Source organism: Argentina silus (assembly GCF_951799395.1).
Source record: "Argentina silus genome assembly, chromosome: 2".
Taxonomy (NCBI): domain Eukaryota; kingdom Metazoa; phylum Chordata; class Actinopteri; order Argentiniformes; family Argentinidae; genus Argentina; species Argentina silus.
The window spans coordinates 27,636,885-27,654,353 of NC_139656.1; the positions used below are offsets into that span (position 1 = coordinate 27,636,885).

The 17,469-nt window shown below is 45.2% G+C and overlaps 2 protein-coding genes across 2 annotated transcripts; one reads left to right on the forward strand and one right to left on the reverse strand.

The window, feature by feature from the left end:
• The first annotated feature begins 6 nt into the window (after positions 1–6).
• Positions 7–7,973, forward strand: dmpk (DM1 protein kinase). Its single transcript, XM_083685930.1, has 11 exons — positions 7–31; positions 884–977; positions 1,585–1,782; positions 2,165–2,413; positions 2,496–2,575; positions 2,666–2,762; positions 3,145–3,311; positions 3,509–3,606; positions 4,559–4,623; positions 4,942–5,016; positions 5,514–7,973. Exons 2-11 carry the CDS (start codon positions 975–977, stop codon positions 5,613–5,615), a joined length of 1,134 nt encoding a protein of 377 aa, XP_083542056.1. The 5' UTR covers positions 7–31; positions 884–974; the 3' UTR covers positions 5,616–7,973.
• Positions 7,974–9,514: 1,541 nt separating this feature from the next.
• On the reverse strand, positions 9,515–14,010 carry LOC310801293 (ubiquitin carboxyl-terminal hydrolase 37-like; the record flags this gene model as incomplete). Its single annotated transcript, XM_083665288.1, has 12 exons — positions 9,515–9,891; positions 10,258–10,472; positions 10,757–10,836; positions 10,944–11,017; positions 11,265–11,352; positions 11,530–11,653; positions 11,795–11,926; positions 12,122–12,271; positions 12,511–12,556; positions 12,703–13,004; positions 13,175–13,227; positions 13,999–14,010. 12 exons carry the CDS (start codon positions 14,008–14,010, stop codon positions 9,884–9,886), a joined length of 1,284 nt encoding a protein of 427 aa, XP_083521414.1. The 3' UTR covers positions 9,515–9,883.
• Positions 14,011–17,469: the final 3,459 nt, after the last annotated feature.

The following is a 17,469-nucleotide window of genomic DNA, read 5'->3' on the forward strand; positions in this document are numbered from 1 at the left end:
ACTCTATCCACAGACTGGGCTATGTGCACAGGTGTGTTCCTAACTGTCCTCTAGAGTAAATTTTGTGGAATGTTTTTTTTGTCGGGAAAGGTTAGCTGAAAGCTGTAAAGAATCTATACGGAATGCTTAGAGAACGTCAGGTGACCTTGCACACACACACACAGGCTGTGTCTCAATCCAAAGGCAGCTGCCTGCGGCCTCTCGGTCTCCAAAGTCACTGTCCTTCCAAGGTAGCGTTTTTGTCTGAAGGTAACTGAACAGGAGGCTGTGTCTTCATCGGGAAGGATGCTGTCTTTTAAGGCAGCGTTTGAAGGCAGGAAGTTACAATCTGTTGTTAATCTGCTTTTTTAGGCATATCCCATTCAGAAGGTAACTTAAAACGATGCCTGTTAATGTGCCTGTTAATGTGCATTCATTAGGCATATTTTGAAGGCACTATACCATGCGTCTGTTACCAGGTAGGATATCCCACAACTGCCAATGAAAAAAAAAAAAACGTTTTAATGGAGGACGAAATCACAAGCGTCTACGAAAGACACAAGCGTCTACGAAAGACACAAGCGTCTGCGATTAGGCCAAGAGCACATATTCAAGGTCTGATGGCGGCACTGGAGTTTATACTGTACAGAATCTCTCAGCCAGAGGTTCCTGTTCCAAACCACCTCCGCCACACCTACAGATTGCACACCTGACATTATTGCACTAGTACTATTGTCACATTTTATATTGTATTGTTGGCTTGTTGATTGTTGCTGACTGTTGTTAAATAATGTCAATTACGGCTGTATGTGATGTACGTGACAAATCAAATTTGATTTGATTTGATTTGATTTGAGGTGACGTGTGAATCATGCCCAATGGTCTCCTTCACTGTCCCCTGCAGGGACATCAAGCCAGACAACATCCTGCTGACGGTCGACGGCCACATCAGGCTGGGGGACTTTGGCTCCTGCCTCAGAGTCCAGGAGGACGGCATGGTGAGAGGGGCCACATGACACACCACTACTGTTGGCACTCAACTACTGTATGCTCACACACACACACACACACACACACACACACACACACACACACACACACACACACACACACACACACACACACACACACACACTGTACAGGAAACTGTAATCATTGTTATAAAACATTTTTGTTCAGACAGTGAAAGTCTCCAACCCATAAAAATAAACCAGAGAAACAGAGGACACCACAAACAAGTAGACAGGAAACACAAAATAAGTGTCTGCAGTGCACACATGTACACACACACTCTCTCTCTCTTTCTTTCTGTCACATGCACCTCTGAAAATACCCATTGCTGAGCAATAATAGCAATAATAGTTTCCAGAACTAAAAGCGGCAGCAGCTTGTTTAATGCTGCTTTCACTCCTTTGAAAGTGATGTTAACGAGTGTTAGCCTAACCTTCAGCCCGTGAGACCAGCTCTACAAGAGTTTTCAGTAGAGTGTGTGTCTCCAGGTGCCCGTGAGACCAGCTCTACAAGAGTTTTCAGTAGAGTGTGTGTCTCCAGGTGCCCGTGAGACCAGCTCTACAAGAGTTTTCAGTAGAGTGTGTGTGTCTCCAGGTTCACTCCTCCCTGGCAGTGGGCACCCCTGACTACCTGTCTCCAGAGATCCTGCGTGCGGTGGAGGGAGGGGGGGGGTATGGCCCTGAGTGTGACTGGTGGGCACTGGGCATCTGTGCCTACGAGATGCTGCTGGGGACCACGCCCTTCTACGCCGAGTCCATTTCCGAGACCTACGCTAAAATCATCCACTTCCAGGTTAGAGAAGTTCCACTGACCAGAACTGTGCAGATCGCTGGGGAATCACATCTGAGGAAATAATCGGATTGAATGGGGGGCAAACTGCAGTGCAAATCAAATTAAATCAAATCAAATCAAATTTTATTTGTCACATATGTCACATACAGTTGTCATTGACACAGTGAAATGCTTTGGGATCTTGCTCCACACTCAACAACAGCAGTCAGTAACAATCAACAATTCAATAATAAGTCATAGTGACAAAAAGTGACAATATTACTAGTGCAATAATGTATGATCTCTGTGAGAGATTGAAGGGTAAATTGTGCTAAAACTAAGAATGGAACTGTCACAAGCTAACCTAGCTAATAAGCTAACTAACTGATTTGTGTTCTTCCAGGAGTACTTTGACTTCCCGCCATCTGGCCCTGAGGTTTCAGACAAGGCTCGCTCTCTCATCACAGGGCTCATCTGTGAGAGAGAGGGTCGCATGGGGACCGGGGGCACCGGGGACTTCAGGAGCCACCCCTTCTTCTGTGGGCTGGACTGGGGATCCCTGCATGAGCTCCCCGCCCCTTTCCAGCCTGAGGTCTCCAACGCCACGGACACCTCCAATTTCGACGTGCTGGATGACTGCCTCTCTGAAATGGTATTGTGTGGAAGGCCTATATGGCGAAACACCTAAGTTAGGCGTATTGACTGTAGTTGTAATACTGTGTTTTGTCCTACAGGAGACGCTGACTGACGTTATGGACAGAGCCCCGATTGGGGTTCACCTGGCTTTTGTCGGTTACTCCTACACTGCCACCAGGTCAACTTACACAAGACATCACACATAATACCTTACTTTTCAAACTAACTTCAACACATGGACACTTGCCAATTGGTCGGTCTCTTACAGGCAGACGGGTGCCATGGACCGCAGTTGTGACATTATGATGGAGATTGACCACCGGCGGCTCAGAGGGTGTGACAGACTCAATTTTCAGGAGAAACTGGTATGGCGTACTCATGTGAGCTAGCTAAGCTAAAGTCATTTTGAGTTTTTTCAGAGCAAGGTTTAAGCACAAATGCAAAATGATGCAGTAGCTTGCCATGGCTAATTACAGCACTGAGCGTACGAAGGTCAAGTGTGTCCATTTGTTTAGGCAGGAATTCTAACCACGATCTTATCGCATCTACATTGAGTCAGCCAGTTGTGGCAAAAATGCCAATTGCTTCCAGAGCCAGGCGCAGCTTGAATGTCGTACATATCTGACACTGCATATGTCAGACAGGGTATGCTAGCAATGAGAGCTGAAGCTAAGCTACATTTCAGGCTAGCTATGTTTCCTTTACTATGCTGTGCCTGACACTCAGCTATGGTGGTGTGGGTTTCAGAGTCAGGTGTGGCATCTTAGAGACTCTCTGCCAGACCACCTGCCTGCCCTGCTGGAGCTCCCCCTAGCCCTGGAGCAGGGTACTGCATTGTCCACGCACACCACCACAGAGGAGGAAGAGGAAGAGGAGACAGACCGTAATTCGGGACTTGATGAAGACCTTCACAGGTAGTACATACACTTACTGTACACACATAGACAAAAGAGACATGTGCTATTATTACATAACTGCTGAGTCAGAGCTCAAATATGGAGATATGAGTGGCACTGTATGTACTTTATGCTAGCTATAATATATAATGTAATTACATCTTAATCAGATTGGCTGTAGCCTTCACTGAACCATGCTCTACTTGGCTCCACAGACGGCTACAGGAGTCTGAGAGGAGGAACGGAGAGCTGGAGAAAGAGATGGAAAGACTGAGGGGGGAGATCCAGGACCTTAGGACCCCTAAGGAGACAGGCAAGGGAACCGACCAACACTCATCCTTCCTCATCCCTCCTTCATCCCATCCTCTCTCTCTCCTGAGTCATGACCCCATTCTGTCTTGCCACATGGGCAGCTGTTCCATCTGTTTGACGACAAGACAAAGCAAGCCATGACCGAGCAATGACCAAGCAACTTTGGTCCAGCTCAGGAATCAACACCCACTGTGGTCCTATGAGTCATATGGTGACTGTAACCGTAGCTGTGCACAGTGTTACTTCATTAGAGAGGCGTTCCTTCACCCTAGCTAGCATCTCCTTGCGGACGACTGTCTCTAGGCAAGTGAGAGGGTGGGAGTTCCAATGTGAGCCACGCTGAGTAAACAGAGCGCTGCGCAGCCTGAGCAGCATCTGCTTATGTTGGAGCCGTTGGCCAGAACACAGCGATAAATATCCACTCTAAGAATAGGCCTGGTATGCAGCGGTTGGACCTCCTCCTCCATAAATCAACACAGTGTAATGAGCCTTTTAAAGATGCAGTGTTAGGGGGTCTTCCTGCTCTTCAGGACGGGCCTATGATGTATGTATGCAGTAAGTCCATAAGGACCGCAACTCCCATAATGCACCCGGGGATAGGATCCATCTGACTTTAGTTGTTGTAGCTTGTTTACAGGTAAACATTTCTTATGAAGTGTAGGAGGATAAGTGTATGTGTAATTTATGGTGTAGGCCATCAAGGTATGTATCTGCTTTCCCAATCACTGCATTTTCATAGTTCTCTTTCTAACTTAAATGATCTCTCTCTCTCTCAGTACCACACGCAGTCATTCCTTTCATCACGCAAAAAAAGAGGTGTTTTTGTCTTGTCTTTTTTCGAGTGGATCGTAAAGTCAGCCGCCCTGTCAACTGTGCACCCGGCCGCGCAGCAAGCCACCCCTGGGTCGGCCTCTTGAGCTGTTCTAATGTACCTCTCTCTCCTCCAATCACAGAGCTGCGCGTCTGCCCGTCATCTCTTTCTCTGCCTGCCCACTGTCTGGACTATACCCTGGGGGATGTAAGCCTCACTTCTACACCTCTTTTATTCTCTACGTTTCTCTCTCTATCTCTCTCTCTTTCTGAAATGAAAAGAAAAAAAAGGCTGTCTTGTCTTAATGCACACAAACCTGTTTTGACTGACTCCTCTTGTTTTAGCCACTAACCTTTTAGTCTTATTTAGGGTATACATACAAAGGTGTGTGTACGTGTCATGATAATATAGAGGCTAGAACATAGAGAAGCCCATACCCCACTCAGTCGCACCTCCAACCTCTATTTCTGCTCCTGCAACTGTTTAGCACTTTGGTGCCCTGACCTGACTGTGACTGTATTTCAGAGGAAAAGAGCGCCCCCTGTCTGTCATTACCCGCTGGTGATCCCTCTACTCCGCCACCTGCTGCTGTTTCACAGGGTAGGGAATGACACAGCAACAGACAGGCTGGAACAGGACAATAGAACAGTATTGGATGAAAATCTAATTAAATAATCCTGCCGTTAATCTATTTTTCTCTGTCCTTGTATCTCTGTCTCCATCTCTCCCGCTTCATGCCCTGTCTCTTCCTCCCCCCCCCCTCTCTCTCTCCTTCCCTCTCTGCCCCTCTCTCTCTCCTTCCCTCTCTGCCCCTCTCCCTCTCTCCTTCCCTCTCTGCCCCTCTCCCTCTCTCCTTCCCTCTCTGCCCCTCTCTCTCTCTCTCCTTCCCTCTCTGCCCCTCTCCCTCTCTCTCTCTCTCTCTCTCCTTCCCTCTCCCTCTCTCTCCTTCCCTCTCTGCCCCTCTCTCTCTCTCTCTCCTTCCCTCTCTGCCCCTCTCCCTCTCTCTCTCTCTCTCTCCTTCCCTCTCTGCCCCTCTCTCTCTCTCTCTCTCTCTCTCTCTCTCTCTCTCCCCCCCCCCCCCCCCCCCTCCCTCTCAGGTGCACTGGCCGCAGGCGAGGTGTGAGTCGTATCTGTTGGTGTGTGCAGTGGGGGGGGAGCTCCAGGCCTGGGACAGACAGTGTTGTACTGAGCTCTCCTGATGCCCCCCCACCCCCACCCCCACCCCCCACTGAGGCTAGCTCCCTCCCCCATTAGGGAAGGGACTGGGTCACACCACACCTGCCCCCTCCCTCAACCCCCCCCTCGACTAACAGGACAGGAGCTATGCAGGACTTAGGGGGTGAAGTGGCCCAAATGGGCTTCAATGAAGAGGACAGAGTTAGTCTGTCTCATGAGCTCATTTGGTTTGGGAGCAGTTCTGGGTGGGTGGTAAAAAAACAGTCCCACTGTCGAGTTGGAAAGATTGCTGGTACTTGAACTGGGAGCTGTGGGGAAACAGAGCAGGGAACTGGGAGCTGTGGCACGGGCATGGGAGAAGCTAAGGACTGTCAGTCAAAGGAATTAGGGGGCACAAACACTAGGATGAAGGACATTGCCTCCTTGGCTGCCAGTGGAAGCCTGCTGCTGTCTAAAGGGTCGTAATGCAGACACTGACCTTTCAGCAAAAGGTCGTCAGTATAAAAGCAGAGTCCGAAAGCAATGAAGACAGCACAGGGAAGAGAAAACGCTGGTTTGAGTGACAGATGGAGGGGACGGATCAGACCCCGCCCTAAGCACACACTCTACAGCCTGCTTGGACCTTATTGGACCGCTTGCATGTGGAGGCATGCACATGTCCAACAATATGTCCAATCATGGCAACATCAAAGTTGTGACACTGTGTGAGTTCTCCATTGTATCTATGCATGTAGGAGTGGATTGTGTTGAGTGTGAGGTATTTGTTTCACTAGAGGTATAGTTTTAGATGTTGCCTGTTTGGAATACTCTAGATAGGAGCTATACAGCTATATATACACTCACTGAACACTTTATTAGGAACACCTGTACACCTTCTCATGGTGGAGGTGGTCTAATGTTGAGGGGAATGTTTTCTTGGCACACTTTGGTCCGTTAATACCAATCAATCATCGCTTGAATGCCACAGCCTATTTGAGTATTGTTGCTGACCATGTGGATCCCTTCATGGCCACAATTTACCCATCTTCTAATGGCTACTTCCAGCATGATAATGCACCATGTCACAAAGCAAAAGTCGTCTCAAACTGGTTTCATGAACATGACAATGAGTTCAGTGTTCTTCAGTGGCCTTCCCAGTCACCGGATCTGAATCCAATAGAACACCTTTGGGATGTGGTAGAATTCACAGCTTGAAGAATTGAGGCTGTTTTGAAAGCAAAGGGAGGCCCTACCCAGTATTAGTATAGTGTTCCTAATGAAGTTCTCGGTGAGTGTATATACGACATACATTGCTTTCGGAAAGTAATCAGACCCCTTAAATTTTTCCACATTTTGTTGTGTTATAGACCCAATTTAAAATGTATTAAATTAAAAGAATTTGCCATCAATCCACACACAATAGTCCCGAAATGACAAAGCGAAAACAGGTTTTTAGAAATTTCAAAATTGAAATACAGAAATACCTCATGTACATAAGAATTCAGACCCTTTGCTATGACACAATTAGCTAAAAGTATCATCAACAAATCACTTGAATTGAATTGAATCCATGCAATAGTTCATGTCATTTTGGAATTAATATCTTTGTTTTTATAGGGTCTCTGATTTGCATAGGAATCAATATTATGTATTGTGTGTGGATTGATGGCAAATTCTTTTAATTTAATCCATTTTAACTTGAGTCTATAACACAACAAAATGTGGAAAAAGTGAAGGGGTCTGAATACTTTCCGTAGGCACTGTATATTGGCTGCAAAACAGAGAAAAGGTGACAGACAGAGAGACAGTCTGTGGTGATATTTTTTACAAGGATTTAGAGGAATGAACTAAGGTTTATGTGCACAAGAGCTCATTACTCCATATACATGGAATGTTGAGGCTATCAGGCACAATGAAGGCAATGGCATGAATGGAAGGTTGGTCAAGGCCCTATACTGTATACATGTAGCCCTATATACTGTCTTCAATGTATGCACACTGCTGTTTGGTAAGCTAACCATTTAGTCTCCCAGTAGGTTCCTTAGGGTACGCACATGGCAAGCAAATTAACAGACAAATTGAAAGAGAGGCCTTGAGAGAATGGATAATACTGGATTTGGTGAGAGAATCGCTGTATGCTACAAAATGATGCACATTATAGCCTAGCCTGCCAAAAAAAGGCATTTTATATGTGAGCAATAATCATATTGTGCATGAGGAGGAGCACAACTGTCACCCAACTGTCACTCACTCGGGATAGTATAAAAGGTAATATATTGTGACTTATTTGGTTTGAACGAGGTGCCATTATATTTTAGAACATAGAGATGCCTAACAGTTTTATTGCACCTATTTACTCTGGGTCGTTTGGAACCAATATTGATTATAATAATATAATAAAATATTTATTATACATTGTTGTTGTTTTTTTATTCTCAAGACAATTACAGATTTTGTATCTTATTATCAGAGTTCAAAACAGACATGACAATATACATGATGTGTACTTATAGTCTGTATACATCAGAACTCTGGATTATTCATATAGACTGTATGCCTGCATAATAATGTCATATCACCTAGAAGATTGACCAAGAAGATGGTTTGTCACCACATGGGTTCAGGCCTGGATTAATCCCTAAAACTACCAACATATTCTGCATATGTTGTTTACCAACAGGGATATGGCCATACCCCAATACCGAAAACATTAAAAATGACACTATCTTTCAAAAAGTAATATTTTTTCTTTCATAATCATTTACAGATTTTTTTTTTTTTTTTTTTTTTAAGTTTTACAATTTACACTTTAATAGTTGTGCCAATGAGTGCGAAAGTGGACGAAAAAGGGATCCAAGATGTCACACGCCGCAAATCTTTAAAATCACTGGAAAACTATCTTTATGACACATGCAGTGCCCATTGTCTTAAGTCAGGTGTCGTAATTCTTGTGTGACAGTGCTTAGCCTGAACCTTTTTTTAATTTATTTATTTGATTAATCAAATATAATAACATCTGTATCACAATAACTCCCAAGAGAATCCCTCATCAGTGTGTCTGTGTCAGCTTCATATGGTTGGTGGCGTTGATCACTATTTAAGGTGACACTGCCAAGTAACAACTCCTGTAGAGAGGAACCAATTAAAACAATTTTATTGACCCGACCGTAGATCCCCAAAAAGCAAGCCAGGGAAAAAACTTTCCTGGGCACAGCGGCAAGAAAAAACTCCCTGGTAGGAAGAAACCTTGAGAGGAACCAGGCTCAGTGGGGGGCGGGCCCATCCTCCTCGGGCTGGTCGGGTGAAACTATGCTTTTCTTTCTTTTTGACTCCTGCACCAGTCTGCATTAAGGCCTCCTCTGGATTGGTTGATCACACTGGCTGAACTTGGGCGTGGTTACTGTGATGGCAGAGAGCACTGATATTAGTGGGAATAATGTGTAATAGCTAGTATCCAACACTTAGGATCAGCGATCACTTCTGATCCCTATAACATTGCCACGAGTATGCTATCGTTTCTGTACCTCTCGTTCGTAGAAGAGCACATAAGCTGTCTGTTCTCTCTGCCGACAGACAGACGTGCCGGTGGTCTCCACAACCTGCAGGTCACTGTACGAGAGCCAGCGGTCCGCCAGGTCCCTCGGGCCACCGTCAGAATAGACCCCATCACTGACGTAGTGTCCTACAGGATCCCCAAAACACCCAGTGGAGAGGTCACAACAGGACCAGGTCCCAGTCAGGACGAGAGACACACATTCATGTACACAGAGCACACACAGAGGTGATCATATGAGAATAATACACTATGAACTTCCACAAATCACAAACTGCAGATTGTAAACAAAACATCATTTTGGGAGACAGACGCCAGCGTTATGATCGCGAGCAAAAGGTCAGAGTCAGCATGGTAGCTAATTAACGGTAAATACTAGTAAATTACTCAATTTTGCACGCTTAGAAAAACCTTGGGCCCTTGGGAATGTCTCCAGTTAAGTTTCCATTCTGCAGTTTGTGACGTGTGGACTTTCATAGCCTACTGTATAGTGAGTGTAATACTTACCTCAGAAAGAATACTTACCAATAACTATATTAACAACCTCTTGTATATGAGTATTGTTCCTGATAGTATTGATGATCTATACTGACCAATAAGTCTACCCATGTCATGTGTTTGAATGATTGTATCATGTTTTATACTTACCCATGACTGTGCTTCTGTGTGTGTGTGTGTGTGTGTGTGTGTGTGTGTGTGTGCATCTCACCTGAGTTCGGAGTGGAGCCTAGGTGGCTCAACATTGTGACCAGGGTGTACCTAGACTCCTGGGGACAACAATCCAAGCAGTTAGACACATAAACACAATTCACAAAAAATATGGTTTACAAACAACTCACAGCCCTACACTACTTTTTTTTTTTAATCGTTCTCTCTCTATCTCACTACTTCTCACCATCAGGCTGCTGCCCTCTCTCCCTGCCTCTTTCTCCACTGTGCTCAGAGATACTGGATTAAGAAAGGACAGGAAACACACACAGTGGAATATTGACCCTGTTCTATATCACGTCTCCAGCTTAGACTATATACTCTATAACCTGGTTTCACGGTTCTGTCCGTATCTATTGTCTCTGGGTCCATTCTATCCTAAACTGTAATGGTGTAGAGGAGGAGGTGAGAGGAACACAATGTACCTGTGGCAAGTGATGGTGTCTCTAAAGCAACTGGGGTCTGGCTTGGTCCGCAGGCCTCTGTGGCTCGTCCCTGGGTGTGGGGGAGGCCTGCAGTGTCTTCTCCAGGGGGGCCGGAGGTCACCAGTAGCTCCCTGGAGAGACAGACCCGGTCCTCGATCTTGGCCAAGGTGTAGTGAGGGGTCAGTCTGAACCTCTTCAGGTGGAGGACAAGCACCCTGCAAAAAAACGCCTCAGGCATTACTAACAACTCTATAGTTAAGAGCATTTTTTGGAACAAACTGGATCTTAATACATGCCATTTGGCAGACACTTTTATCCAAAGCAACTGACAGTACAGTCAGTGCATATGATTGTTGTACACAGTATGTGCTCCCAGTGGGAAAGCTTCATGTTGCCAGCTTTCTGCTCTACCAGAGCCACACAGGAGGGGAGTCTTTTGTAACTGTAAGTGCAGTGCAGACATATGCAAAGACCCACAGGCAGCATAGAGTTCACTCACCGAGGCAAAGTCAAGAATGACCATTTCAGGCCTGAGCCGTAACCTCCGCAGTTGTCACAGCGGCACTCCAAGTCTGTCTCCTACGGGAGAAGGGAGGCGGAGAATAACTCACCACACTCACCACATCTCACATGTATCACGTTAGATAACATGAAGACTAACTGGATTATTCAGGTATGGCACTGACCATCAGGTAGAGCTGGAGGCTGTAACTCACTGAGCCTCCAGGCACCAGATCCAAGGACAGCTGGGAGTAGTCCTCTTTTTAATAGGACTTCATTCCACAGCTGAGGAGAAATGGGAAACACGTGCACACACACACACACACGCATCACAAGTTACAGACATGCATCACTAAGTCACAAATACACGATTTAGACCGTGTACAGCTGAAAATGCAGTTGCATGTTTGTTGTCTATGAACATTCCTATTCCTGTGTGTGTGTGTGTGTGTGTGTGTGTGTGTGTGTGTGTGTGTGTGTGTGTCACCTGCGGCAGGTTCTGGTACTCTTCATCTGAAAGCCCATGTGAGTTTTAACAGGGCAGGAATAGGCTGACAGCTGTGACAGAAAACAGCTGGCAAACTCGTGGGCATCCTAAACACACAAATACAAACATATACTGTCGCATTAGCAAGTGGAGAAAAAAATAAGCAAAATTCACCAACAAGTAGAATATTGCTCCGAACCTCGTTGAGTCCAGGCTTTCCTACTTGGGAGAACCTGGTGAAATCTAAAGTTAGCCCTGTGGATAGTTGTATGGTCCTCTCTCACCTGTTGACCACTCCCCAGGAACTCAGGTGAGTGGGCTGACACTGAGCCCTTCAGTGCCCTGAGGAGGGTCTTCTTGTGGTCCTTGCTGTTAGAGAACCTGGCCACACGGAGGTCCACCAAGCTCCTGCAAAACCAAGACAGAAAGAAAGGGGTGGACATTTAGCATGTAGTAGGGAATATCAATTTGTGTGCGGTGTGTACTGACCTCATTGAGTTGTACAGCTATTGTGTGTGTGTGTGTGAGAGAGAGAGAGAGAGTGTGGACCTGATGATGTTGGCGGAGGGGTCCTGAGTCCACACTCGGTGCTGTCTGCAGAGGTCCTGGCAGAAGCTCATCAGGCTGAACAGACACTGGAGCGTGGAATTCATGTAGCACGTCTGCGCCAGGTTTGGTAACCTGGGACGGAAAAACAATATGTGAGGAGGGAGACAAACCTCCTAGATGAAATTTAGTTGAGAAAACACATCTACTTTGGCTGACCACATCATGTCACTCTGGTGTGTATTATTTAGTTCTCATTTTGGATCACATAGTTTATGTGCCCTCCAGAATAATATGTCACCGTCGCTGTATCTGACACACACGACTTACCCTAAGCAGACGAGCTGTTGGATGGTGAGTTTGGTAGGAGGGGCGAGCCGTCTGTGTCCCTCCTCCATCTTCCCTCCTCCTGGCACCTTAATTCTGGCCCAGTCCAGCTGAGGCACAGAGGTCACCTGGTGCCCAGGCCCCATTGTGGTCCTAAGTTAGGATGAGGGTTTAAAACAGTATTCACTTGATGTATTGAATCTATTCATCATGGTATGTTAAATTATTAAATAATGAAGTTATTTTAAAGTCCTTTGAAGATGTTAGCAGCCCCCCCCCCCCCCCAAAAAAAAGGAGGAGGCGTCAGGATAGTGTTATCAAGATTCAGGTAACAGTAGGCAAAAAGATACCAGAAACAAATAACAACAGTGAAACAAAAGCTCCACACTCACCTGACCAGGGAACTGGAGGCCCAGACGTCCCTGGAGAGAGTAGAACCTGGAGGGGAACCAAGAGAGACTGGACCACAGATACACCCCATGTATACAGCACATGATGACATGAGCCTTACTGTATGCAGAACACGATGAGAGAATGTCAGAATAAAAGACAGGAAAAGAGAAAGGGAAGGAAGATGTGCATACCTGTCATGTGGTTGACCTTGGTGAGGGCCACAGCCTTCGCCACCAGTGGTGCAGTGGCGATGGGCTCAACCACCGGGGCAGGGGTGGACTCTACCACCAGAGCAGTGGTGAGCACTTCCTGCTTAGCAGGGGTGGGCTCTACCACCAGAGCAGTGGTGAGCACGTACTGCTTAGCCAGTGTGGGCTTCTCTTCCTTGGCAGGAGAGGGTTTTTCCACTTTGGCAGGGGTGGGGTTATCCACCTTGACAGGGGAGGTGTCTGGGGTCACGTTCACTTTGCGGCGCCTTCTGCTGACACTGGTGCTAGGGGGAAACAGTGAGATCATTTGATTCCTTTCATTAATTAATTAATTAATTAATTAAATACATTTTAATTGAACAATAAACATACTCAACTTCACATGGTACTCCACACTAAATGAAAGACTGTGTATTTGTGCTCTTCAAGTCATTGTTGACAAAGTATTTCTTACCGCGGTGGGTCCTCAGCGATCACCACTTTTACCAGCTGCACTCGGAAACTCTTCTGTTTTTCAGGAAGAAATAGAGACGGTTAAACAATGTCAAGAAAGATAGTATGGTGATGTCTTTTAGTTTAGTGTACAACTGCAGAAGCTACTCTTTCTGAAGTCATTTTGTTGCCTTTCTATTCAAATCAAAAAGCTACTCTTTCTGAGGTAAACTGACACAAGTGGAGCAAACAGGGCTACTGAGGAGGAACAGCTAGAGCAAAGTTGTCCAAAAACCAATTGTGTCCTACTTATTTGATGTGAAATACAATATTTAAATATGGTAGGCTTATGGCTCTTCTGGTCTGGTCTTGGTCATTAGATAATACAAAAATAAATGTAAAAAACCTTGCACACTTAATGCATTGTTGATCAGATGACATAAGACATATTCCTTCATATCGCTGAGCTATGTGGGCTATGGAACGGCCCTGGTGACGAGACTCGCAGCCTGTAAGTGACACCATGCAGGTATTTGGCCGCCAAATTTGATGCCACCGTAATAACATTGACTAGTGTTAATTATTTCGTTTTTCCCACCATTCCAGAAACGAAGACAGTGTGAAAAAATGCGCACGTTTCGAAGATTTATTTCCCCAAATGGGGTTTCAGCTAGGATTAGCGACTGTTCACTCATGTTAGCCAAGTTACTTGCTACCAGTAAACTAGCCGAAGTCGACGGTTACAGACTTTTCAGCTCTTTATCGACCTGGGTCCCTACAACAGTAGGTGTAACGTTGCTCAATCCTGACTTTTTAGGTTTCGATGTACCGCTGTATCGATCCTACTGAAAGTTCCATTATCAGAAATATGAGCGTTTTTGAAATAAACTTGATATGTTTCGTGTCTATGCTAGGTAGCCTTAAGCCTGTGTTACACAAAGAAACTTGGACGCAATTGTAGTTGCCTCAGTCTGCGAGGTAATGTCCGCCAAATAAGTTATTCTTTTAAAGCAGTCGTTAACTTTCCAAAATAGGAAGAATAGTGAAACATCTGTACAATATGAGAACATAATCCAAACATCCCTCATGAATGTGTGGTCATCAAGCCTCAGGGGTGGGCAAACTACGGCCCGCGGGCCACATCCGGCCCGTTTGTCTTTTTAATCTAAATACTTTTTACTGAAGTCCGGTCAAAGGCTGTATGTCTTATTTGCCAAGAAACCGTTGCGGTTTTAAAGGAATACAACATCAGCCGTCACTTTTCCACCAAACATGCTAATTACGCTAACAAACAGTCAACGCAAGAACGGACGGCTACCGCTTTGAGGTTGGCAGCTAGTTTGCAGGCTCAGCAAAACACCTTTATCCGACAAACTGCCATCCAAGAATCAAGCACGAAGGCAAATTCAAAGCTCTCAAGTCTCACGCATTGGGCGTGAGACACACGCATTTCAACCCGCTCACACGCCACACCTTGTATTTCTCACGCAGAGAAATTACCAGGATAACGCCCACCAAGTTGCGCCGCTATTTTTTATAACAGTGGAACAGGTAGGAATCAAGTGGGTTCCCCGTACAGTTCAGGAGGCGCCTGCCACGCACCAGCTAATCAAATAAAAAGAATATAGCTACCGAACAGCCAATCAAAAAATAGCATTGCTGTATCCGGGTAAGACTTATATATATATGTGATATTCCCGCTAAAACAACGTTACATTCTGATTCACGCGCTCGCTGAAGTAGCTACAGAAGAGGACAGTAGCATTGATTCACATCTCGCCGAAGTAGCTACAGACTGATCGATGTGGGAGAAGACCATATCCTATGAAGACCATATCCTATGAAGACCATATCCTATGAGACCATATCCTATGAAGACCATATCCTATGAGACCATATCCTATGATACCATATCCTATGAAGACCATATCCTATGAAGACCATATCCTATGAGACCATATCCTATGAGAAGACCATATCCTATGAGAAGACCATATTCTATGAGTACAGTAAGATATCTCATCATTTGATTTCCGTTGCTGGGGAATATTGTGTCCAGGCAGCTGGTAATCAGTAATGTTAGCTAACAGTTTGACCAGAGTGTGTGAACTAGCCTAGCTAGCCAGTTGAATCCCTGCTAATATCAGCAGCTATACTGACACTTGTTTTTTAGTCTTAGTTCAGGACCCATTATTCACAAAGCTTTTCTCTTAGGCCAAAGATGTCAGGGAAGAGGCAAATGAGCATTCTTTCATGCTTCGCTCAGGAGAGCTGAGGTGAAGGCATCACCCATCATGACAGTTAAAATGGCTGGCCTGGAACCACAGTGTTTCAGATGGGAGCCACCAACCCTGTGCTGAAGGCCTCAAAACATGCCACCAACACCTACAATGAACAACACCTGCACTAAGAAATGCTGAATTAAATAAATATTTTTATTTGTATGAATTTATGTGTCATCTATCAGATCAGACCCCCGTCCCCACCCCAACCAAACCCCCACCGCCGACAAAATCTCACTCTGAACTCAGTTCAAAACTTGAGAGCCCTGCAAGTTATTTGCTGGCATTCAAATTAGCAAAGACCAGCAAGCCTTTCTCAGAAGGGGAGTTTCTCAAAGAGTGCATGGTAGAGACAGCAGGTATCTTGTGTCCTGAGAGCAAGAACACATTTGAAAAAATTAGCTTATCACGCAGGACAGTGACTCGCCGTGTTGAGCTAATTGACGAAGACTTAGCTAGCCAGCTAAACAAAAAAGCGGAGTCATTTACATTATATTCCTTGGCACTGGACGAAAGTAATGACATAAAGGACACCACTCAGCTTGTAATTTTTATCAGAGGGATTAATGACAATTTTGAGATAACGGAGGAGTTTTTGCCATGGAATCCCTGAGGGGGAAAACGCGGGGAGAGGACTTGTATGACAGCGTGTCGGGGGTCATCAAGAGGCACAAGCTACCTTGGAGTACTGCTCGCCAACGTTACCACAGATGGATCGCCAAATCTGACTGGAAAAAAACGTCGGGCTGCTCAAAAGAATCCAGGATTCTAAAACTTGTTAACTTTATTCGAGCGAGGGGACTTCAGCATCGTCAGTTTATTAAGTTTCTTGAAGAAACTGACGCTGACCACCAGGACTTGCTTTACCACTCTAATGTCCGCTGGTTAAGTTTGGGGAAAGTATGTCAAACGAGTGTGGGAGCTCAAACAGGAGATTATCTCATTTTTGGAGCTACTTGAGAAAGCTGACGATTTTCCTGAGCTGAGTGACACAGATTGGCTTTGTGATTTAGCTTTTGCTGTGGATATACTGACACACATGAATGAGCTGATCGTGAAGCTACAAGGGAAAGACCAGTTTGTGCATGAAATGTACACAAACATCAGAGCCTTCAAAACCAAGCTAGCGTTATTCTCAAACCAAATGTCAAACAAGTCATTCGCTCATTTCCCCACACTGGCTACGCTGAAAGAGGACCCTCGACATGCGAAAAAATACAGGAAATCACTGGACAACCTGCATGGAGAATTCTGCCGTTGGTTCTCTGATTTTGGAAAGTCACTTCAGCTGGTGTCATGTCCCTTCACACAAGACCCTAAAACGGCGCCACAGGAGTTGCAGTTGGAACTGATTGATCTCCAATGTGACACCGTCTTAAAGGAGAAGTTCAACTCTCTTAAACTGGATGATTTTTATGCTTCATTAAGCGCAGCCAAATTTCCAAACATCCAGAAGATGCCACAGAGGATGCTGGTGTTGTTTGGCTCTACGTATGTGTGTGAACAGACTTTTAGCGTGATGAACACCAACAAAGCACCCCACAGATCCCAGTTGAGTGATGAACACCTCAGATCTGTTCTGAGAATTGCCACAACAAAACTAACACCAGACTTCGATGCACTGGTCAAAAAGGGTGATCAACAACACTGTTCCCACTAAAAGTAAATGTAATTATTAACATTGTAATGCCTTTTTTTATGTCTATGTTTGATATGTATGCATCTGGTGCTCGCCCGGGCCCGTCTGTCAAATTTTAAAAGTCAATATGGCCCCTGAGCAAAAAAGTTTGCCCACCCCTGCCCTAAACTGTGGAATACGGTACCTCAAGAAATCAGGGAAGCAAGCTCAGTAAACATCTTTAAGCACATCTCTTCAATTTAGCTTTCAATTAGCATTTTATCTGTGCTGCTATCTCTGCTGATTTTATTGTATTGATTAACTATCTATGCAACTAGATTGAGTGATGCTACTTTTGTTGTATTGATTAATTATGTTCTAGTTGTTTTGGTTTTTAATCTACTCTTGCACTGTACA